The 25,246-nt window shown below is 44.1% G+C and overlaps 1 protein-coding gene across 1 annotated transcript in view; it reads right to left on the reverse strand.

Moving 5' to 3' along the window:
* Positions 1-25,246, reverse strand: part of LOC144698062 (uncharacterized) — a 121,742-nt gene that overhangs the window by 21,382 nt on the left and 75,114 nt on the right. Inside the window, 1 exon segment of the mRNA XM_078569991.1 lies at positions 10,801-10,879. Within this exon segment, the coding sequence (XP_078426117.1) occupies positions 10,801-10,879 (79 nt within the window).

The following is a 25,246-nucleotide window of genomic DNA, read 5'->3' on the forward strand; positions in this document are numbered from 1 at the left end:
AGATCCTACATTCAGTTCATATTCAACAACAAACAGGAATGGGAGCGATACAACTTTTCCACACAGCTGGGTGATAATGTTTCCCCGAGCATTGAATGAAGTAACTTGCACATGCGAAATGAATGGGGTAACCACAACACCACAGGAACATTTCCCTGCCTGGATCCCAATGGAGCTGTCTGGAATGTTAAGCGGTGACGTCATGCAGCAGTCTTTGGGTCTTTGTTTTGAAGAAATGGAATTCGGCTGTTCTCATTAGGAATGCTGGAGACAGACTGATCAACAATGTCATCATCAAATGGCACAGCTCAGTAAGAGGACCTTCCACCCATTCTATTTATAACCAGCCTTTTACAAAGATCTTGCCTATTAGTCCCAGTTTCCTTCTCCCTTTCCATGAATCAGAAATTTCTCCCTTTCAACCATTTCCAAATTCCCTTTTGAAGAAGGAGTTTCTGCAGAATCCATGCAGTTTGCCTTAATGAACATTTCCCTTACCCAATGAAATGAAGAGTTGAACGCTGGTTCCTTCTGAAGTTTTTGCTATAAACATTAGTTATTTGTGCAATTAATTTCATATTGAATTTACAAAAGACGTTTATTCTGATCGGACATGTCCTCAGTATTTTCTCAGTCATGATGACCATGAAACTATCACGGATTGCCGTACAAACCCATGTGGTTCACCAGTCCTTTAGGGAAGACAATCGGTCGTCCTTACCTGGCTGACCTGCCTGTGACTCCAGACCAACAGTGATGTGGTTGATTCTTAACGGCCCTCCGAAATGCTTTAACAAGTTACAAAGCTCAAGGAAAGTTCTGAATGGGCAACAAATGCTGGCCAGCCGTGCCTATGAAAGAATGAAGATCCATGATGAGGAGCGATGAAAAGTGATTTGGTACCATCTCTCCCATTCCCTTGTGTTCAATCACAGTATCAGTTGCGCCTGCCTTTAGGGTAATGCTAGTCTTTGGATCACACTGGTCGTCATCTTTCAGTCAGTAAGTAACTGTGAATTTGCATTTGTAAACTCATTAATTCCTGTTGTTGACTAAAGAAACTGGTATTTTTTTTTGTGCCTAGTCAGTTTCATCCCTCCTGAATTTGAGAATGCTTTTTGAAGTTGGCGAAGGGCAAATTTAATGTGGTGGCAAGGAACTATATTCAGTTAATATTCAGCAACAAACATGAATTATGGAACTTTCCCTCACACTTAGATGTGTAAATCTCGATAATGTTTCTACCCATTTCCAGACAGGGGACTTTTTGCATGTACTTGATAACCACTACACTACAGAAACAATGGACAGAACCACAGAGAGTGACTTAGTACATCAAATCCTGCAGTCTTACTGCACTTCCGAACCCTGGTTTGTGGAAGTCCAGTTTGGCTGAAAAACATAGCCATGCGGCAGAGAAATTGATCTGAAATTAGAATCATAAAATGTCACAGCACATCAGGTCATTCAACACTTCACACATGTGCGAACTATCTCACTGTAATTCGTCTCATTTTTGTCTCTTTCTCATAACTGTGCCTTTTGGAGAAAATCATTCAAAGCCTGGAGAAGTGCCAATGACACATGGCTGTGAGATAATATATTCAGTTATTGTTTAGCAACAAATGGGAATTGTGCAACTTCTCGCAATTAGATGATTCAGTTTTGATAATGTCTCTGCCAGCTTTTGAACCAGTCACCTTGCGTATGTGAAGTGAATGTGATAACCACTATTTGTATTTTTATTCATTTATGGGACGTTGGCATCACTGGCAATGCACCACAGAAACAATTCGCGAGAAAATGCCAAAGGGACTTGTATAGAATTTCAAACTGTGTAGACCTGCTGCACTGCAAGATCCTGTTCTACTGGAATAAGATTGGGATGGGACATTTTGGAATGCTGCAGAGAAATTGATCTAATTGTAAACTGACACCGCCCATTAGGAGGCCATTCGACCCATCGGGTTTGTGCTTTCTTCAAAGAGCTAACCACTTAGTTCGAATATCATTCTCTTCCTTCATAATCCTGCAGGTTTTTTTTCCATTTCAAATAATTATGAATTCCTTTTTGAAAACTCTGAGTTAAGAAAAACAATATTGAAAGAGGTGCAGGAGCTTCTGCAGTGTCCATGCTCAGTGTGTGAAAATTAACAAAGTTTCCCTGTCCCAATCACACGGAGAGTTGGACTGGGGATTCATATGTTGTCTTCGAAATGAAGAGGAATGTTTATTTATGCAATTGATTTCCTATTGAATATTTAAATGAAGTTTATTCTGACCAAGCATCTCAGTCGATATGTACAATGTAATTCCCCTTATTGTACAGCCTGTTACAGAGGCTGTTATAGAAAAGAGGGAAAGGTTTGCTACAGCTAAACAAAGCCCTGGTTAGATCTCACCTGGAGGACTGTGTATAGTTCTGGGAACGGCACCTTATAAAGGATCAATATTGGTCTTGGAAACAGGGCAGTGCTGATCCAGCACAATGTCAGTTCTGGAATGTAAGTGGACATTCTCCCCTCCGTAAATTGAGGTCATCCAAAACTGCTGTCCGTGTCTTCACTCACAGCAAGTCCCATTCCCCATCACCCTCTACTCGTTGACCTACATTGGTTCCTGGTCAAAGAATGCATTTACTTCAAACTTTCTTATCCTTGTGTTCAAATCTCCCGGTGTTCTCGCCCCTCCCTATCTCTGAGATCTCCTCGAACCCCACACGTCTCTGAGCTATCTGTGCCCCTCTAATCCTGGCCTGTTGTACATTCCCAATTAGAATCGCTCCACCATTGGTGACCGAGGTTTCAGTTACCGAGGCCCCAAGCTCTGGAATTCCCTCCCTCCACCTCGACCACTCTTTCCTCCTTTAAGACGCTCCATAAAACCTATCTCTTTGACCAAGCTTTTGTTCACCTGGCCTAACATCTCAATATGTGTGTCAGTGTCAGACTCTGTTACATAAAGATCATGTCAACCATCTTTGGAGGTTTAATTACGTTGAAGACACTATCTAAATGTAAGCTGTTGTTGTAATGGGGCATATAGAGAAGGAGACAAGCTCCTCTTCCAACTTTCACCCCGATATTTTTTTGATCTGAAGTTGCACAACTAATGTGAATAAAGTTTGTTCTGTTAAAAATGTGTCCATTCCCTTGGGGAACTGAACCACATTAACACTCACACAGACCAAGAGAAAGAAGAAACCACGGGAGTGTTTGCGTGGTATTGATTCCGTTTATCCAATAATTAATTCCATGGGCACCTGATTAAAATCAGGAATGATGAGAACTGGAGACGGTAGGATTTGTACCTCTGTGAGGAGACCCCACAGGATTCCAACTCCAACCCCTTATCCACTCCACCGTGAACACAGGACTGACACTGACATCACTGCTCTTTGTATAAAATCATAGACGGCTCCATCAGACGGTCATTCAGCATGTTGTCTCTCTCGAAGAGCAACTCAACTACTGTAATTCCACACCCCACCTTTTCCCCACAGCAATTCTCCTAGTTCTCCCTGTCAATATGAGGTGGCATCTTGCTTGTGCTAATGGGGCTGCTAAATGTTGAGCGGCGGTGGGACGCAAACTCACGACTTCGTACATACTTTAAGCCAACGGCTTAGCTCGCTCAGCCACGCTGGGCGAAATTTATGAAACGTTTCCTTCACAAGTTTCGGCACTGAAATAGAACAAAAGCTATAGATTAGGAATAGGCAAAATACTGCAGATGCTGGAAATCTTAAACAAAAGCAAAAAATGCTGGAAAAACTCAGCAGGTCTGACAGCATCTGTGGAGAGAAAGGCAGAATTAATGTTTCGAGTCCGTATGACTCTTCTTCAGAGCTAAAGGGAAGTAGAAATATGAAGTCCTACTTCCCTTTAGTTCTGAAGAAGAGTCATGTGGACTCGAAACATTAACTCTGTCTTTCTCTCCACAGATGCTGTCAAACCTGCTGAGTTTTTCCAGCAAGTTTTGTTTTTGTTTCAGAGTAGGAATAGATCATTTGGAACCTCAAACCTGCTCCGTCAGTTAATCAGATCATCCTGCACTTAGTAACAAACAGAAATCATCTCCACTCAAAAGCACAATGAGCTGCAGTGAAGGGTCGGGACCATTTGAACTCAATGAACTGGTCTGGTTCCAAATCTCCTGCTGGAAATGACAAGAAAACTTCTCACTGAATTCACTCCGGGTCTTGATTTCAGAAGGACAGGACACAAGGTAACAAAGTACATTTCGATAAAATGCGTTATAAAATGGCAGAATGACTGGGAAAGAGCATCTGTGGTGTTGGAAAACATAAAATTATAGAAAGTTACAGCAAAGAAAGAGGCCATTCGGCCTGGTCTGCTGCTGTCAAAGAGCAGTTGTGATTGGTTGATCAGGAGTGGTCAATTACTCTTCCATTTCCGACTCCGAATTTAGTGAATGTTTGCAAATGAACAGAAATAAGAATCACGGGGTATTTGGATGCTTTATATTCAATTTAACCCATAACTAATTCTACAGACCGTCAATTAAAATCAGGAATGATAGGAAGCATAAACGACCGGGGTCAAACCTGCATGAGAAAACTCCAGCCGATTTCCAGTCCATCAGTTTAACTAATTCGCCACAATACTTAGCGAAAGTTCGCTATTGATTGTATAAAATAATAGAATGGAGACAGGGAGTAACAGAGAAATAAGATTTTCAGTCTGTGCCATTGCCCCAACCACCTCTCCCCATTCTCCCAAACAAAATGCAACACTGCACAGGTCAGCCGGCCCCTGGCCGCACGGAGGATTTTTTGGAAGCGTCTCAAACAACAAACCGTTGGAAAGTTTAACAGCCGCGGGAGTGGAGCCCAAAGCAGGAAAGCCTCGGCCAGCATCTTAGCCCACTCGGCGACTCAGTATCACATTTAGAGCAGAAGCAACCATTGCCTCGACCGGCATCGGTATGGGAAAAATATAATCAGGAATAGGCCATTCGGCCCCTCGGGCATTCTCAGCTACTTCATCAGATCATGTGAAAACTTCAATCATCCTCCGCTTTGTAACATCCGGGCATTTAGTAGCTGAACAGCCTCCACCCAAAAAGAAACAGAAAGAAATGTCCTTTCGCATCTTTTAAAACAGCGCTTTTGTTTTCTCTGGACCATCTTAATATGAAGCCGCAGGACTAAGGTGAATAATGTTTGAATGGTAAAAATGAGGAACTGAACCACATTGACACACACAAAGGAACACACACAGACATCGACACCGAGAGTGACAGAGGACAAGGGTTTGTTTCTAAGGAGAGACAAACACTCAGAAAGCAAACATGATACGAACCTGGATCCGTTTTTGTTCCATTTCCGACTAGAAGTTTCGTGAATATTTTCGTGAATGAACGGAAATAGGAAAACGCTCCAGTGTTTGGATGGACTTGATTCAATCTAACCGATAATTAACTCTGTAAACACAGAGTTAAAACCAGGAATAATGAGAAGCGGGGAACCCCAATGGATTTGGACTCCATCGCCTTCACCACTCAGTCACCACGACTGACTCAATGCACAGGGTGATGTTGTTAGTATGAAATCATGCGTGGCTACAGCAGAGAAGGAGAACATTCTTGTCCGTGCCGGCTCTCTGGAAGAGCAGTTTAACTCATTCTATAACCCTCGTCTTTTTCCTCACAGCAATTTATTTTGAATCTGTCTCTCCTCGCCCTTCCTGTTAAAATGAAACACCGCACACAAACCGTACAATTCAATCTGAGCTGGCACTTGTTCAACTCGCTGTTCAAGCTGCTCATGTAGAACTTTCAATTTCCAAAACCCACTAACCTCATCACTGCGGCACCTGTGAAACTGACAAGGGAACACATGGCAGAAATTCATCACTGAAAGTAACTGACACACATCAAATTCTAAACGTGTTTACCTTATTGGGAGGCTGTGGCACAGTGGTACTTTCACTGGTTTGGGATTCTAGGAACCGGGGATCAAATCTCACCATTGCAGATGGTGAAATTGGTTTTCAATAAAAATCATGTGATCATCACTGATGACAGTCGGGACGAAAATCTCTTTAACTCTTAAATTCTCTCTGGAAGAGGCCTGACTTAGCCAGGGACTGCCCACCCATCCAGTTTATGAACCCATTCTTTCCCTGGAAAGCAAGGAATGGGAATGTAAGACACGAGAAGGGTTCAAGGAGCTGATTGTCCCAGACGCTGATTATAGGAATGTGCAGAGTATCAATTATCCACAGTCTTGTGTATGTTGTTAAACTTTGAAATTATTTTGAACTGATTTTCAATGTGAAGAAACGGAATGAACTTGTGTTCTTCAGTAGATATACAAGAAGGTACATGCTCATGTGCAAACACTGCGTGTTTGAAACTCAGGTGAATGGTTCAGATCATTTATGCAGTTGTACTAGTCTGGTTTCAAATTCAGTGCTGGAAATGAGAAGAAAACTCGCTGAATCTGTTTAGTGTCTGGAATTCAAAGTGTTAGCTAGAAGGCAGGATGTACATCTCGCTAAACAAAAACAGAATTACCTGGTTCAACAACTTTAGATCTTAAACTTCCCCTCCCCCATCCCCACCCCGTTTCTCCCCCCTCCCTTTTTTTTTCAATAATTTATATAGATTCTTCTTTTCCCACCTATTTCCATTATTTTTAAATCTAAAACTAAAACTTTGTTAGTCTTTCCACCCCACCCCCACTAGAGCTGTACCTTGAGTATCCTGCCTTCCATTCTTAATTAGCACTTTTCTTAGATAATATCACCACCTTCAACACCTCTTTGATCCTTTTGTCTGTGACATCTTTTGATTATCTGCTCCTATCACTGCTTGCTTATCTCCACAATCATCCCACCCTCAACTTCTCTCTCCCCCCGCCCCCCCACCTTAAACCAGCTTATATTTCACCTTTCTCCTAACTATACTCAGTTCTGCCGAAGGGTCATGAAGACTCGAAACGTTAACTGATTTCTTCTCCACCGATGCTGCCAGACCTGCTGAGTTTTTCCAGGTAATTCTAATTCTGTTTTTGGATTTCCAGCATCCGCAGTAGCTTTTAGCTTTTTGTGTACATCTCGCTAGATTGACTTATGAAATGGCAGAATAACTTAGAGAGATGCAATCGGGGTGTTAGGGAACACAAAATGACAGAAAGTTACAGCAAATAAAGAGGCCATTCGGTCCTGTGTGCTGCTTTCAAAGAGCAGTGTGATTGATCTGAATATTCAAGGGTATTCGTCATTTAGGAAGGATAGACAAAAGGGGAAAGGAGGCGGGGTCGCGCAGTTAATAACGACAAGATCGGTACATTAATGAGAGAGGGTCTTAGATTGAAGCATCAAGGTGTAGAATCAATTTTGGTGGAGCTAAGAAACAGCAAGAGGCAACAAACATTGGTGGGAGTTGTTTATTGGTCACCAAACTGTAGTGGTAATGTTGGGCACTGTAATAACTCAGGAAATTAGAGCTACAAGTAACATGGGTAATACAGGAATAATATTCTGCCTCGCACCACCAGCTCTATAGTAAGTGCGTTGTAACCTATCACAGCTCTTCTCTTTTATTTTCACTCCCTCACTCCGACTGTGGGTTTATTCTCGACTTGTTGCACGTGTAACATTTCCAACTCTGATGTGAAACTTTAACTCTCACTCCCCTGACTCTGACAGAGCTGTTCTGTGTTGCTTTCAGACTGGAAGACAATAACATTGGTTTTAACAGTTCGCCCAAGGGCAGTAAATCTCAATTCCCTGACAGGGAATCAAACCTGCGGTGCGGCAGCAAAAGTGCTGAACCCTAACCAGTCGGCCATCAGAGAAGCTGCTAACAGGGCTGGAAATTTGGCTCATGGAGGCTGATTTTGGCATTTTTTTCATTCCCGATCCCTTTCACCAGAGATAAATTTCTCTGACCAAATGGCCTGTTCAGTTTGAACACAATGAGCCAATGAGCAGAACCATTGCTGTTATCTGGAACATGAAATCGATAGTTTCCTCCTTTAATACAGTTCTTCGCCTTTGACCGAGCTTTTAGTCATCTGACCGAATATGTGACTCGGTGTCACACTTTGTAATATAATGATCCTGGGGAACACCTTGTGACATTTCATTGGGTTAAAGGCGGTTTATAAATATAAATTGTTGTTGCAGTTTAACATACAGAGAAATAGACAAACTCCTCTTGCATCTTTTATCCTGAGAGTTTTTCCTTGTAACATTTTAACATGAAGTTGCACAACGAAAGTAAATAAAGTTTGTGCTGGTAAAATGTGTTCAACCCCTCGGGAAACTGAACCACATTGACACACACAGAGGGATACACCGAGAGTAACAGAGGCCTAAGGAGAGACGAACTCCCAGAAAACAAGATGTCACCAACTTGGCTCAGTTTTTATTTCATATCCGACTGGAGGCTTGTAGAAGACTGACACAGAAATGGATTTGTTTGGATGGCTTTTCTTCTATTTGAATGAGAATTAATTCTACAGGCAAGCAGAAATAACGAGAAGCACAGTCAGCAAGATTTGAACCTACGTCAGGAGGCCCCAATGGATTTTAAACCCATTCACCTTAAACACTGGGCCACAACTACAGAACTTGCTAACATGTTAATATTAATTGTTTAAAATCATAGAATGGTTACAACAGGGAAAGTGGGCCTTCTGCCTGTCCTGTCACTGCCATTACCCGACCTTTTCTCCAGAACCCTGTAATTTATACTGTCTCTCCTCGTTCCTCCTACAAAATAATAGCATGTTTAGTCAAAACAGAGAAGACTCGTAGAGCCACTAACAGCATCGAGTGTGTTGGACATGAACATGAAGTGAACAGTGAGGTGAAATAGTGCCACAAGCTGCGGATGTACAACTTCCAATTTCCAAAACCCAACAACCTAATCAATGCGGCTCCACTGAAACTTTCAAGGCAAATATTGTTCCTTAATAAGGTGCCGCTCCTAGAACTATGCACAGTCCTCCAGGTGTGATCTAACCAGGGCTTTGTATAGCTGTAGCAAACCTTTCCCTCTTTTCTAGAACAATCTCTGTAACAGGTTGTACAGCAAGGGGAATTAGATTGTATATTTCGACTGAGGAAAATGAGGAGGTGCTTGATCTCACAGCCATGTGTCCTGGTCAATGTTCACGAATCTGCAACATAATGAAAAAGACATTTAGGCCTACATCGAGCGCTTTCGAAATCTATAGAACTATTGGATTCAAACAAACCCATCAGGTATTCATTCTTCCTTAGCTCCACAGTGAGTGAGATAGGGGAAAGCAGAAAAGCAGTAATATTCCAGCCCTGCACTCTCCAGTCACCCGCTGCCAGCAGAAAGCGGCGACTGCAGCTTCAATCAGTGGGTTACTGCCCGTTCCTGGGACACAAGTCACTCCAACCCGGGCCAAACTTCCCAATTCACCGAACATAGGCTCAGGAAATGCAAATGTATTATATCCCAGTCCCTAACCTCCGAGCAGCATTTACTGAATACCCGAGTGAATGAGTCACAAACAAAACTAACACCAACTTTCTAAATCTTTTTATTGGATGTGTTCATTTCATTTTAAGTTCTGCAGATGGGAAAATGGCCAAAATAGAGGTTGGTGAATAACAGCTTGTAACCATGTTCCTCTCTCCCACTGCAATGCTGATCCTTCCAATTTACAGGCATTTGGGAGCAATTATCAGTTTGATACTCAGATTAGCTCTGTCTCCATATTATGAGATGGATCTAGAAGCACCGGAGAAGGTACAAGAAAGATTTACTGGAGTGATGTTAAAACTGAAAACTTTTAACATTCAACAACGATTGAACTGATTAAATAGGTTTTCTCTAGAAAACAGAGTGAGGGAATGACCTGATCGAAGCCTTTAATATTCCAAAAGGGTTTGGAAGATGTTTCTACTTGCGGATAGACAAGAATAAATAAAAGTTGGTTAACAGGAAACCCAATGTCCAATTCAGAAGCAACGTCTTTAACCAGAGATAAAAGCAGAAAATAATGGAAATACTCAGCAAATCTGGGAATTTCTGTGGAGTGAGAACCAGAGTTATATTTTCAGGTCTGTGCACTGATTCAGTACAGTTCTGCTGACCAGTCACAGACCTGAAATGAAAACTATGTCTCTTTCTCCACAGACACTACCAGACCTGTTTAGAATTCGAAAATGTTCTGTTTTTATTTCAGATTTAGAGCATCGCTTTCCTTTTTTCTTCAGATGATAATGCAGAGCCCATTGCCAGGAGGATTAGAGATCCAAGTCTGTGTTGGACACGCCTAGGTACAGTCACACTGTGAAAACATCATTCAGCAGCTAATTATGGAAAAAAAGGTTTACTCGATCATCTGATTAGTTGACACAGCAGCAGTCACATCTGATGGTGAAAATTCAGAGATTTCATGTGTCCGAAGGCATTTACTCAGTTTGACCTCCAGTGAACAATCCAGCTATAAAAGTTCAAAGGATTTGCTCCGCAATAGGCACATTCTGACTGACAAGACGGAGTTTAAATGTTTGGTGTATGGAAGGAGAAATCACTTCTTCACCTCACCTGCGAAGAATCCAGTGAATTCACATCTAACTGTAGGGGTTTGTTCTGTTGTTAATTACACCTAGAACAGAAGTATGGTAGAGGCCGATGCAATTTATTATATCAATTGATTGTATAATTTTATATCTTGACCTTAAAGCTGCAATTACCATCGGCTCATAAAAATTTATTGTATATGCAATTGCATCCTCCCAGAGCGCCAGGGTATTACGCATGCGCATTGCGGAATCTGATTCGCACCTGCGCATTGCGGTCTCCTGTCTGAGCATGCGCAGAGCTGTCCGTGTCTGGAGCCGCTGAGAGGGTAAGAAAATGGCGACTGCAGCAGAATAACAGAGTTATTAGGTGGACGGGAAGAATGGAGCCAACAGAGTGGACAGGGAGGCTTCATAAACAGTTGGTACAGGCCGCAGAGCCTTAATAAGAAACTACCGGCCCCGCGTTTGCAGCGAACAGACCGGAAATGGCTGGATCTCTCCCTCTGCTCGGCCCGGGGGAGCGGCTGAGCAGCAGGGCGCATGCGCAATCATCCTGGTCAGGTAGCAGGAGGAGAGAATAAGACCTTAAGACATAGGAGCAGAAATTAGGCCATTCGACCCATCGAGTCTGCTCCGCCATTCAATCATGGCTGATAAGTTTCTCAACCCCAATTTTCTCCTTCTCCCCGTAACCTTTGATCCCCTTACCAATCATGAACCTATCTACCTCGGTCTTAAATATACTCAATGACCTGGCCTCCACAGAATGTTGTGAATTTCTACCCTGGACTGACAGGGATGGATTTTGGAAACTCCTTTTACAGGGAGTGTGAAGGGGAGGATTTACACACAGCAAACTCAAACCACGAGAAATTTTTCTCTCTTATCAATCTCTGTCCTGGACTGATAGTTTTGTAATCTTTTCATAGGATATTAACTGGGAAGGATTTGCTGATGGGAAACTCAAACCAAACATCAGATCAAGATCTGACAGACTCACTTGATTCATCAGGACTTGGATATTTTCGGCCTTTGAGAGTAACTAATGAGTTTCAGGTCATTATCATTCACTGTGTAAAATTTCTTCCTCACACCCCCCCCTGTAAATCTTACCTCATATCTTAAATCTGTGTCCCATAACCCTTTTATGCTCAGATAATGTGAACAGCTTTTCTATAACTACCTCATGTAAACCAATCATAAACTTGTACACCTCTATCAAATTTCCCCTCAATCTACTTTGCTCCAAGGAGAACAACACCAGTTTCTCCAAACTAATCTAAAATCCTTCACCCCTTGAACCATTCTGGTAAGTCTCCTCCACACCCTCTCAAGGACCCTCACATCCTTCATCATGTGTGATGATCACTGGTTTGCACAGACCCAGATGTTCTGTGTTCGTGTGTGTGACATCATCACACATCGACAATTGCACGGTGACATCAGCACACATCAACAATTACACGGTGACATCACCCCGCTCCCCGGGTATTTCCTCAACTGGGAGATTTTTCTATGACTCCAGTGCTTCTGATATCTTTCCAGCTGCAGGCTCCAGCAGGAATTTCCAAAGCTGAAAAGAGTTAAATTGTTTGAGAGATGAGTAGTTTTGACCATTCATCTACAATTTGGAGCTTTTAGTCCTCTGCTCTGTTATCTGTGTGAGGTCCGACAGCTCTGCGGCTGGTGTGACTCCTTTACTGTGGATCTGATTCTGTGTCCATCCATTGCTCTGTTCCACCTCTGCCCTTCCTGATCACCTCTCTGCTGTTGTCTAACTTCTTCTGTCTCTAATAATGGGTGTATTTTAGCTCTGTTTAGTATTTTCCTGTTACTTCTGCCAACTGCTGCGCTGACCATGTGCTGCTGGCTTACCAGCTATAGCTTCCCACCATGTCTTTCATAGTCAGGAATTGTTTTTCCTGTGCTATAGTCCATCTCTCTTCCATCTCTGAGCTTATATTTATCATCAGATTCTGCATAATTTTTATTCCCAGTAATTCATTCTGCGCTCCCTGAAATGTTTACTCTGTTTCTCTCTCCACAGATACTGCCTGATCTGCTGAGTATTTCCAGCATTTTCTCTTTTTATTTCAGATTTCCAGCAGCTGCAGTATTTTGCTATTATTTTATTGCAGGCGTTGCTCACAGAACCGAGTCTAGAAACACAGACAGACCAATTAAGAGCCGGTTTGTATCAGGGTGGCTGTTGGTTACAGAAGTTGGTCCCTGGCCTCCAGTGTAGGTCCTTTCTCATCAAGTTATAGCATCATTGAATGATTACAATACAGACGGAGGCCATTCAGTCTGTTGTGCCCCTGTTGGCTCTCTGCAAGACCAAATCAGTTAGCCTCTCCCTCGCCTTTTCATTAACAAAACCAGCAAATGTTGCCAATCCCCAGTTGCTTGTGAAGGTGATGTTTGACCTTCTTAAACTGCTGCCGTCCATGTGGTATGATGAACGTGCTCCCACAATGCTGTTCGGTAAGGAGATACAGGTTATTCCCCCAGAGATGATGAAGGAACAGTGATATATGTCCAAATCAACAACAACAATTTGCATTTGTATGGAATGTTTTTGTGTACTAGACCTTTCCAACGAGTTTCACAGATGTGTTATAAATCAGGAGCCTTTGTAGTTCAGTGAGCACAGGGGTGCGAGTAAGCACACGGGCAGCAGAGTTTTGGATGAGCTCAATATTACAGTGAGGTTGAATGTAGGAGGCCGGCCAGGAGTGCGTTAGGAGAGTTAAGTCTTAACAAAGGAATGTATGAGAGTTTCAGCAGCAGATGAGCTGAGACTGGGGTGGAGTCGGGTGATGTCACTGAGGTGGAAATAGGCGGTCTTGGTGATGATGTGGATATGTGGTTGGAAGCTCATCTTGGGGTGAAATATTTCACCATGTTTGTGAACAGTCTGGTTCAGCCTCGGACAATTGCCACAGAGAGGGCTAGTGTCAATTATTATAAATTTATTGATTACTAAAATCTGAAATAAAAACAGTAAAAACTGGAAACTCTCAGCAGATCTGAAAGAATCCATGGAGATGGAAACAGAATTAACGTTTCAGGACTGTGAGCCAGTGAAAGAGGGGAGGTGGGAAGAAGAACAGAAGGAAAGGACTGTGAAAGGCTGCAGGTTGGGAGAGGTTAACTGACAAAAGGGGTTTTTTTTTATTCGTTCATGGGATGTGAGTGTCGCTGGCTAAGCCAGCATTTATTGCCCATCCCTAATTCCCCTTGTCCTCTGGACATTTAAGAGTCAACCACATTAATGTGGGTCTGGTCATGTAGGCCAGTCCAGGTAAGGACAGCACATTTGCTTCCCTAAATGACGTTAGTGAACCAGATGGGTTTTCATGACAATCGGCAATGGTTTTGTGGTCATCATTAGAATTTTAATTCCAGATTTTCATCCAGATACATCAGAGAATCATAGAATGGTTACAGCACAGAGGAGACCGCTCGGTGGGTCATGCCTGTGTTGGCCCACTGAAGGAACAATTTACCTGGTGCCACCTCCCTCCCTTTTCCCAGAGCCTGTGATTAACCAAGATTGAACAAGATCTGTATGTAACAAGAAGTTTACATGAAGGGGTAGCAGAAAAAAAAGTAAAACAACTTGTTCACAGAGTGATTCATGAGTGGGGTACAGGATAATGTACCTGTGCAGGTCAGTGAGGATCTCCAAGGTCCATCAGCCATTTGCATGCAGTGTGTAGAGGGCCCTGGGGGAGGGGAGAATGGAACCATTTGGGACAAAACAAAGGGCGGGAGGTCACCCCTCCCCCACTCCCCTGGTTACACAAACGACTCACCTTGGACTGTCCCACACCTGGGCTGGGCGGGGGTCAAGGTGCAGGAAGCTGCAAGCTGGTAGGTTGAGCTGTGAACTGGGCGGAGTTGGGGGGTTTGAGTGACAGGTCTGGGGCTATATCAGAGCAGGCACAGTCACTGCTCCCTCTTTTCCTCGTGGAAGTTTCACTGGAGTCGTGTTGGTGAGTGTTTCTAAACTCTGTCTCACTATCCCGGGAATGGAGGTGGATTGGAGGTTGCTGTGAGTGTTAGATTATATTGTTTCTCCTCATTCTTCCCGCTTCTCCCACTCCCAGTTCCAAGCTGCAGGTTGCGGTGATTCTGGATGCGGAATGGTTGTTAGTCTCGGCCCTAGTGTGGGTGCGCAAGCGCTGAAGGAAGGCTTATTGTTCTGCAGTAATGGTGGGTGATGCTACCCAGAATGCTCTGAGGTAGAATACGGTCTGTCTCAAATACAGGAGCCCAGTCCGCCCTCATTCTACTATTTTGAATTTAATTTTCCATTTATCCGTGCAATCAGCCAGGCTGTTTATGTCTTCCTGTATTTTGCTGCAGTTCTTCACCTTCTTAGCTGGAATTATAGGATTGTTGTCATCTGCAGATTCCGACAACCGACATTCAATTCGCAAATGATGAACAACTTTTAGATAGAGCGGTCCCTTGGACGCATAGAATAGTGGGAACTATGGCCACATTAGTCAGTGACTGTCGCTGAGATTTTTCTGACAGTCTCACGGCCAAGCTCTGTTTCTCACTCGATTGATGCGGCCTGACCTGTTCAATATTTTCAGTGTTTTATCTTTTAAATTTCAGATCCGGCCGTGCAGAGCAAGGACATGGGAAGCAGAGCTTTTAATGACCTCATCTTTATGTGGGTGGCTAGGAATAGTCCAGTTTAGAGGGAACAAAGGAATGGGTGAGATTCAGCAGCAGATGAAGTTACACAAAATGACTGAGGTGGAAATAGGCGGTCTTAGTGATGTATAGTCAGAAGCTCAGCCTGGGGTGAAATATGATACCAAGATTGTGAACAGTGGTTCAGCCTCAGAGTTGTCAGAGAGATGGACGGCATTGATGCTCAGGGAGTGGAGTTTATAGAGGGGACTGAACTCAATGGCTTCAATCTTCCTAATATTTAAATGGAGGAAATTTCTGTTCATCCAGTGCTGGATGTCAGACAAGTCAGGATGGTGTGTGACTTGGAGGGGAACTTGGAGGTGATGGTGTTCACATACACCTGCTACCCTGGTCCATTTAGGGGGTGCAGGATGAGGGTTTGGGAGATGTTGGTGGAATTGTAGATGCATAAAATCCCTTTCCTTCACCCCCTGCCTCTCCCATCTCCCTCTCTATTTCCCCCAGTAGATGCTGGTATTTTGTATAGTCCCTGACCAGTTGGCAGGTTCCCTTCCCTGAAGGACATTAGTGAACCAGTTGGGTTTATATTACAATCCAGCTGTTTTCATGGTCACTTTTTCCTGGTACCGGCCCCACAAATTCCCAGGTTCATTCACTTCAATTTCACAACCTGTTTTTGTGATATTGTGGTTTCTCTCTCATTCACTTTTGTCTGTTTAAACTATTTCCTCAGGATTTTCAATCGGGAAACCCAGCATTTCATCAGAATCTGACGGTGTCGCACAATTAGTCAAAACCTGAATTTCATCGGATTTTAAGCATGAAAGATAAAATCACCGTTCACCGTGGGGAGAAACCGTACACGTGTTCTGTGTGTGAACGAGGTTTCAGTCGATCATCTGACCTGTCAAAACACAAGCACAGTCACACTGGAGAGAAACGATGGAAATGTGGGGACTGTGGGAAAGGATTCAATTATCCATCCAGGCTGGATACTCACCAGCGCACTCACACTGGGGAGAGGCCTTTCACTTGTTCTGTATGTGAGAAAGGATTTGTTGATTCATCCACCCTCCTGAGACACCAGCTCATTCACACTGAAGAGAGGCCGTTCACCTGCTCCGAGTGTGGAAAGGGATTCACTCGGGCATCCAACCTGCTGAGGCACCAGCGAATTCACTCTGGGGGGATGCCATTTACCTGCTCCGAGTGTGGGAAGGGATTCATTCAGTTATCCTACCTGCTGACACACCAGAGAGTTCACACTGGGGAGAGGCCATTTACCTGCTCTGAGTGTGGGAAGGCATTCACTCAGTTATCCAACCTGCTGACACACCAGCGAGTTCACACTGGTGAGAGGCCATTTACCTGCTCCGAGTGTGGGAAGGGATTCAGTCATTCATCCCACCTGCTGACACACCAGAGAGTTCACTCTGGGGAGAGACCATTCACCTGCTCCGAGTGTGGGAAGAGATTCACTCGGTCGTCAAACCTGCTGATACACCAGAGAGTTCACACTGGCGAGAGGCCGTTCACCTGCTCCGAGTGTGGGAAGCGATTCACTCAGTTATCCAACCTGCTGACACACCTGCGAGTTCACACTGGGGAGAGACCATTTATCTGCTCCGAGTGTGAGAAGGGATTCGTTAATTTATCCGATCTGTTGAGACACCAGCGAATTCACACTGTGGAGAGACAGTTCACCTGCTCCCACTGTGGGAAGGGCTTCACACAGTCATCCCACTTGCTGAGACATCAGCGAATTCATGCTGGAGAGAGGCCGTACATCTGTCCTGTATGTGGGAAGGGATTCACTGTGTTCTCTGACCTCCTGAAGCACCAGCGAATTCACACTGAGAGAGGCCATTCAGCTGCTCCTAGTGTGGGAAGGATTCACCTGGTCATCCCAACTGATGAGATACCAGCGAGTTCACAAATAACGAACAGGATGTTGCTGTTAATCACATCCAGGACTGAACCTTGTTCATTGTAGTCTGTTTCTGCTGATGTTAATAAACTCTAGCCCAGTTATTGGGGCTAATATTCTGGATAAGGACAAATAAAATATATTTGTGTTAAATATAGCATATTGAGTCTTGTTAATATCTCTAACACAAGTTAGTTTCTCAGGAAGGGCTCTCCCTCTCCCCTCCATCCTCACCTCTAACAACAAGTGTGAGGAGCTCATGGAGCTTCTTTGTCACTAAGATTGAGACAATCCGATCAGCTGCCTCTGCTGCTTCCCTCCCTTCCACTAGCCCACCGGGACAAACTGTCTCTATAATGTTCCACCTTGTCCAAGCCGTGAACCCACATCTTTCATTAGCTTCTCTTCCATCTCCCTTCCTGCCCTCTCAGTGGTCATCTTGTCCATGAGACCCACCTCCTGCTCCATCGACCCTATTCCCACTAAACTACTGATTACCCAACTTCCCCATGTTCACTGATATTGTTCACAGTTCTCTCCGTTCTGGTACTATCCCTCTCTCCTTCAAATCATCACCCTTTCTTCAAAAGACAATTACTTAACTCTACTGTCCTTGCAAAGTATTGACCCATCTTCAACCCCCAGTTCCTCTTTCAACTCCTGAAAAGTGTTCCCACCTCCCAAATCCGTCTCCATCTTTCCCAGAACTCCCTGCTTGAATCCATCCAATCAGGTTTCTGTCCTACCACTGCACTGAAACAGCTCAGATCAAATCCACCAATGACATCCTATGTGACCGTGGCAAAGGGAAACTATCCCTTCTTGACCTGCTTTGACAAGCTTGACCACACCATTCTGCTCCAACACCTCTCCATTGTCGTCCAGCTGGGTGGGACTGCTCTCTCCTGGTTCCATTCTTCTCTATCTAATCATAGTCAGAGAATCACTTGGAATGTCTTCCCTTCCCACTCCCACAGTTACCTCTGGTGTCCCCAGAGGATCCAGCCTTGGCTTCCATTTATTTCTCAGCAACATTCTCCCCACAACGACATCATCTGAAAACACAGTGTCAGTTATCAAGTGTACACTGACAGTGCCCAGCTCTGCCTCACCACCACCTCTCTCCACTTCTCCACTTTTGTTAAATTTTCAGACTGTGGATGTGCAGAAATTTTCTCCAATTAAATTTTGGGAAGATTGAAGCCATTGTTTTCATTCCTGAGCTACCAACTCCATTCTTTATCCTATTTCTATCAGGTCATCTCTCAGCCTTCTCTTTTCTAGAGAAAAGAGCTTCAGGCTGTTTAGCCTTTCCTGGCAATTATAATGTATCTGTTTTTGGAACATTTGTGAATGAACTTTTATGTCCCTGGCCCTTGCGATGCCTGACAGCAGTTTCGAGTCTGTATGACCCTTCTTCAGAGGGCGTCTCTATTGGTCAGTGTGGTTTCTGGGCCGCAGAGAATTGTGGGATTTTGAAAATGGGAGAAGAAAGCACCATTCACAGTGTTCTGTGTGTGGATGAGGTTTCAGCCAATCATCTGGCCTGCTCAAAACATAAATGCAGTCACAACTGAAAGCAATTGTGCAAATGTTGACACTGGGAAGGAATTCATTTACCCATCGAAATTGGAAACTCATCGGAGCATTCACACTGGGGGGAGGCCATTAACCTGCTTAAAGTGTCAGAAGGGATTCACTCCATTATCCCAACTGCAGACACACCAGCGAGTACACACTGGGGAGAGGCCATTCATCTGCGCTATGTTGGAAGAGATTCATTAATTTATCCAACCTGATTGCACATCAACGAGAGCTTTTAAATTTCAAGACTGTGGAAAGTCCTTTACAAGTTCTCAGGAACTGATCCACCAGCAATGTATTCATACTGAAGAGAGACCGTTCAGATGCCTTCTTTATGGGTCTGGGTTCAGGCAATCATCCCACTTCTCTCTACACAAGCACTCTCACACTGGGGAGAAGCTGTACACCTGCACCGAGTGTGGGAAGATACGCATTCAGTCATCCCACCTGCCGAGACACCAACGAGTTCACAACGAACCTGGCTCTTGTTTTAATGCTCTGTACAAACCGTTTCCCAAACCTGCCACACTCAGTCCAGGATAGAAATTCAGGACGTGGATTCTATCGGCCTCTGAGTGTAAGCATTGAGCACCAGGTTATGACCACTCACTGTGCAAACATTTCTTTCTCACGTCCCTCCTGTACATTTTACCCAAAATCTTAAATCTGTGACCCATAATCCTTTCATGATCTGCTACTGTGAACAATTTACCTACTTTACGTAAACCTTTCTTAATTTTGTGCACCTTTTGTTAAACCTTCCCTCAATCTACTTTGCTCCAAGGAGAACAATCCCAGTTTCTCCAACCCAACATTGAAACTAAAATCCCTCATCCCTCGACCCATTGTGGTAAATCTCCTCTGCCCCATCTCAAGGACCCTCCCATCCTTCATAATGTGTGGTGATCACTGGTTTGCACAGACCCAGATGTTCTGTGTTCGTGTCTGTGACATCATCACACATTGATAATTACACTGTGACATCATCACACATCGACAATTACACGGTGACATCACCCCGCTCCCCGGGTATTTCCTCAACTGGGAGATTTTTCTCTGACTCCAGTGCTTCTGATATCTTTCCAGCTGCAGGCTCCAGCAGGAGATTTTAAAGTTGAAAACTGAAATTGTTTCAGAGTTGAGTGTTTTTGACCATTCATCTACATTTTGGAGCTTTTAGTTCTCTCCTCTGTTATCCTGTAGAGGTTCTATCGCTCTGGGGCAAGTGTGGCTCCTTTACTGTGGATCTGAATCCATGTCCATCTTTTGCTCTGTTTCACCTCTGCCCTCCCTGATCACCTCTCTGCCATTGTCTACCTTCATCTGTCTCTAATACTGGGTGCATTTTAGCTGCGTTTGGCATTTAACTTTTACTTCTGCTGATTCTGTCCAAATAAGGTTTCCACTGCTACCCATCCCCTGACCATGTGCTGCTGTCTTACCAGCTTTATCTTCCCACAGTATCTTTCACAGTCAGGAATTGTTTTTCCTGTGCTATAGTCCATTTCTCTTCCACTTCTGAGCTTATATTGACCATCAACTTCTGCACCATTTTTATTCCCCCATTGTGCACGCCCTGAAATGTTAACTCCACAGACATTGCCTGACCTGCTGAGTATTTCCAGCATTTGCTCTTTTTATTTCAGATTTCCAGCAGCTGCAGTATTTTGCTATTATTTTACTGCAGGCATTGCTCACAGAACCGAGTCTAGAAACACAGACGGACCAATTAAGAGCTGGTTTGTATCAGGATGGGTGTCAGTTACAGAAGTTGGTCCCTGGCCTCCAGTGTAGGTCCTTTCTCATCAAGTCATAGAATCACTGAATGATTACAGTACAGACGGAGGCCATTCAGCTCATTGTGCCCATGCTGGCTCTCTGCAAGAACACATTAGCCAGTCCCACTCCCCTGCCCTTTCACTAACCAGACCAGCAAATATTGCCAATCCCCAGTTGCCTGTGGAGAAGATGATGTTTGACCTTCTTGAACCGCTGCAGTCCGTGTGGTGAAGGTGCTCCCACAATGCTGTTAGGTAAGGAGTTACAGGTTATTCACACAGCGATGATGAAGGAACAGTGCTATATGTCCAAATCAACAACAACAATTTGCTGGGGAGAAACCGTGTAAGTACGGGGACTGTGGGAAGGGATTCAATTACCCGTCTGACCTGGAAACTCATCGACGCACTCACACTGGGGAGAAGCCATTTGCCTGCCCTGAGTGTGGGAAGGGATTTACTCAGTCATCCACTCTGCTGACACACCAGCGAGTTCACACTGGGGAGAGACCATACACCTGCACCGAGTGTGGGAAGATATGCATTCAGTCATCCCACCTGCCGAGACATCAACGAGTTCACAGTGAACTACAGTGATTGGATTTTGCTGTTAATAATGTACAAGAATGAACTATACCCATTGGGGTCTGTTTAATATTCTGGATAAAGGTCAAATAAATCAACATTCTGTCAAACACAGAGGATGTTGAATTGTTAAAAACATCTCTAACACAAGTTGGTCCTTGTTTCGGACTCTCCCTGTCCCTTGTCTCCTGCATCCACACCTCCAACAAGTGTGAGGAGCTCATGGAGCTTATTTGTCACTAAGATTGAGACAATCTTGAGAATCTTGAGACAATTGAGATCAGCTGCCTCTCCTGCTTCTCTCCCTCCCAATTCGCATCCAATCTCCGACCAGTCTTCCGTCTCCAAAATCATGCTTACCTCCCAAATCCACGCACAATGGTCCTGGAACTTAGGGGTAAAATGACATTGTGAAAGGATTGTTCACCGGCTGAATTGTCACGTTCTTACTGACAAGATGGAGTTTAAATGTTCTGTGTATGGGAAGAAAAAATAATTTTTCACACCGCCGACTGAGACTCCTGTGAGTTCACATCTAAATGTAGGTAGTTTTACTGCAGTTATTTACACCTGGGACAGTATTATGGCAGAGTACCCATGCACTTTGTTTGTCATACCAATTGACTGAATAATTTTATATTTTGGTCTTGGGCTTCGTTCGTCATCGGATCACAAAACATAATTTTCTATTCAAAAAACGACCTCTCAATGGCAGCCTGGTTACCCAGCCTTCAACAGGGGCCAGAATGTGCCCTATCCTCACAACAGGAGCTCCTTACACATGCGTATTAGGGAGTGTGCTGGGAGCATGCGCAGAGCGGCCCGTTTCATGAGCATGCGCATGACTGGTCTATGACTGAAGCTGCTTAGAGCGGGTGAGAGAATGTCGAGTGGAGAAAACTAACAGAGTTAGTGGGTGTGTGAGGAGGAATGGAGCCAGCGGAGTGGACAGGGAGGCTTCATAAAGACAGTGTGCAGGCCGCAGACCCCAAATAACAAGGTACCGGTCTTGTGTTTGCAGAGAACGAGTCGAAAAAGTCTGGATTTCTCCCTTCGCCAGGCCCGGGGTAACGGCCGCCATCTTTATAGGGAGCAATGTGCAGCAGGGCGCATGCGCGGTCATCCTTGTCCAGGTAGCAGGAGGAGAGAATATTGTGAATTTTGTATCCTGGACTGACAGGGATGGATTTTGGAAACTCCTTTTACAGGGGGTTAGAAGGGGAACATTTACAGACGGTTGAGATCTGACAGAGTCACTCAATTCATCAGGACCTGGATCCTCCTTTTTTAATGCTCTGTATGAACCATTTCCCAAACCTGCCATACTCAGTCCAGGATAAAAATTCAGGACCTGGATTCTATCGGCCTCTGAGTGTAAGCATTGAGTTCCAGGTCATTACCACTCACTGTGCAAACATTTCTTTCTCACATACCTCCTGTATATCTTACCCAAAATCTTAAATCTGTGACCCATAATCCTTTCATGATCTGCTACTGTGAACAGCTTTTCTTTAACTACTTTAATTACCATTTCATAATTTTGTACACCTTTTGTTAAAACTTCCCTCAATCTACTTTGCTCGAAGGAGAACAATCCCAGTTTGTCCAACCTAACCTTGCAATTAAAATTCCTCATCCCTCGACCCATTCTGATAAATCTCCTCTGCCCCCTCTCAAGGACCCTCCCATCCTTAATAATGTGTGATGATCACTGGTTTGCAGAGACCCAGATGTTCTGTGTCTGTGACATCATCACACATCGACAATTACACTGTGACATCATCACACATCGACAATTACATGGTGATATCATCCCGCTCCCCGGGTATTTCCTCAACTGGGAGATTTTTCTCTGACTCCAGTGCTTCTGATATCTTTCTAGCTGCAGAATCCAGCAGGAGAGTTTAAAGTTGAAAACTGAAATTGTTTCAAAGTTGAGTATTTTTGACCATTCATCTACAATTTGGAGCTTTTAATTCTCTGCTCTGTTATCTTTTAGAGGTTCCATCGCTCTGGGGCTAGTGTGGCTCCTTTACTGTGGATCTGAATCCATGTCCATCTTTTGCTCTGTTTCACCTCTGCCCTCCCTGATCACCTCTCTGCCATTGTCTAACTTCCTCTGTCTCTAATACTGGGTGCATTTTAGCTGTGTTTGGCATTTAACTGTTACTTCTGTTGATTGTGTCCAAATAAGGTTTCCACAGCTACCCATCCCCAGACCATGTGCTGCTGTCTTACCAGCTTCATCTTCCCACAGTATCTTTCACAGTCAGGAATTGTTTTTCCTGTGCTATAATCCACTTCTGAGCTTATATTGACCATCAAATTCTGCACCATTTTTATTCCCTGTAATCCATTCTGCACACCCTGAAATGTTAACTCTGTTTCTTTCTCTCCACAGATACTACCTGATCTGCTGAGTATTTCCAGAATTTTCTCTTTTTATTTCAGATTTCCAGCAGCTGCAGTATTTTGCTATTATTTTATTGCAGGCGTTGCTCACAGAACCAAGTCTAGAAACACAGACGGACCAATTAAGAGCCAGTTTGTATGAGGGTGGGTGTTGGTTACAGAAGTTGGTCCCTGGCCTCCAGTGTAGGTCCTTCCTCATCGAGTCATAGAATCATTGAATGATTACAATACAGATGGAGGCCATTCAGCCCATCGTGCCCATGCTGGCTCTCTGCAAGAGCAAGTGAGCTAGTCCCACTCCCCTGCCCTTTCACTAACCAGACCAGCAAATATTGTAAATCCCCAGTTGTCTGTGGAGAAGATGATGTTTGACCTTCTTGAACCGCTGCAGTCCGTGTGGTGAAGGTGCTCCCACAATGCTGTTAGATAAGGAGTTACAGGTTATTCACCCAGCTATGATGGAGGAACAGTGGCATGTGTCCAAATCAACAACAAGAATTTGTGTTTAACGGAATAAAACTTTCCAAGACATTTCAAAGAACAGCATGTGTTTTAAAGAAAAAGCATTAGAGATTAGGAATGTACAATCAAAGCTCTCTGCTGTTGACTGAGTTCTGAATTGGCTGATTGATGGACACTGTAACCAGGTCAGTCTGAGTTTCGTCGCGGTGAGTCTGCAGTGGTGACTTGAGTCTGAGGAGGACGAGAGATTAACCCTATGAAGACAGAGAATAACAGAACAACTGCGCTTGCACAACGGCAGCAAACACAGCCTTTAAAATAGGGATGAGACTTTTATAATTTAGGTTCTCCTTGACCCGGAGCCGTTGTCGGTCAGTGAACACAGGAGTGATCGGTGAAAAAGACTTGGTGCGAGTAAGCACATGGGCAGCAGAGTTTTGGATGACATCAAGATTACATGGAGGCTGAATATGGGGGGCGACCAGGAATGTGTTTGAATAGTTAAGTCTAGGGGGAACAAAGGAATGGATGAGAGTTTCAGCAGCAGATGAGCTGAGACTGGGCTGGAGTCGGGCGATGTTACTGAGGTGGAAATAGGCGATCTTGGTGATGATGTGGATATGTGGTTGGAAGCTCATCTTGGGGTGAAATATTTCACCATGGTTGTGAACATTCTGGCTCAGTCTCAGACAGTTGTCAGGGAGAGGGATGGAGTCGGTGTCTAAGGAGTGGAGTTTGTAACAGGGACAGAAGAAAATGGCTTCAATCTTCCCAATGTTTAAATGGAGGAAATTTCTTTTCATCCAGTGCTGGATGTCAGACAAGTCAGGACGGTGTGTGACTTGGAGGGGAACTTGGAGGTGATGGTGTTCACATACATCTGCTATCCTGGTCCTTCTAGGTGGTGGAGCTTGAGGGTTTGGGAGATTCTGTCAGGGTTCTCCTGCATCTCTCACTTCTCTCTCGCTCTTTCTCCCTCCTGCCCTAGAAGCCCCAATCTTGTGCAGGCCCAGACTGGGTGGCAGGTTCCCTTTCCTGAAGGACATTAGTGAACCGTTGTGTTTTTATGACAATCCAGCAGTTTTCATGGTCACTTTTTCCTAGTGCCGGCCCCACAAATTCCCAGATTCATTCAGCTCAATTTCACAACCTGCCTTTGTGTTTTTGTGGGTTCTCTCTCACTACCTTTTTTCTGTTTTAAATCAGTTTCACAGGGTAATAGAAGGGGAGGATTTGCTGTTGGGAAACTCACACCAAGACCTGAGAGAGTCACTTGATTCATCAGG

This window comes from Cetorhinus maximus, chromosome 23, assembly GCF_964194155.1.
Source record: "Cetorhinus maximus chromosome 23, sCetMax3.hap1.1, whole genome shotgun sequence".
Classification (NCBI taxonomy): domain Eukaryota; kingdom Metazoa; phylum Chordata; class Chondrichthyes; order Lamniformes; family Cetorhinidae; genus Cetorhinus; species Cetorhinus maximus.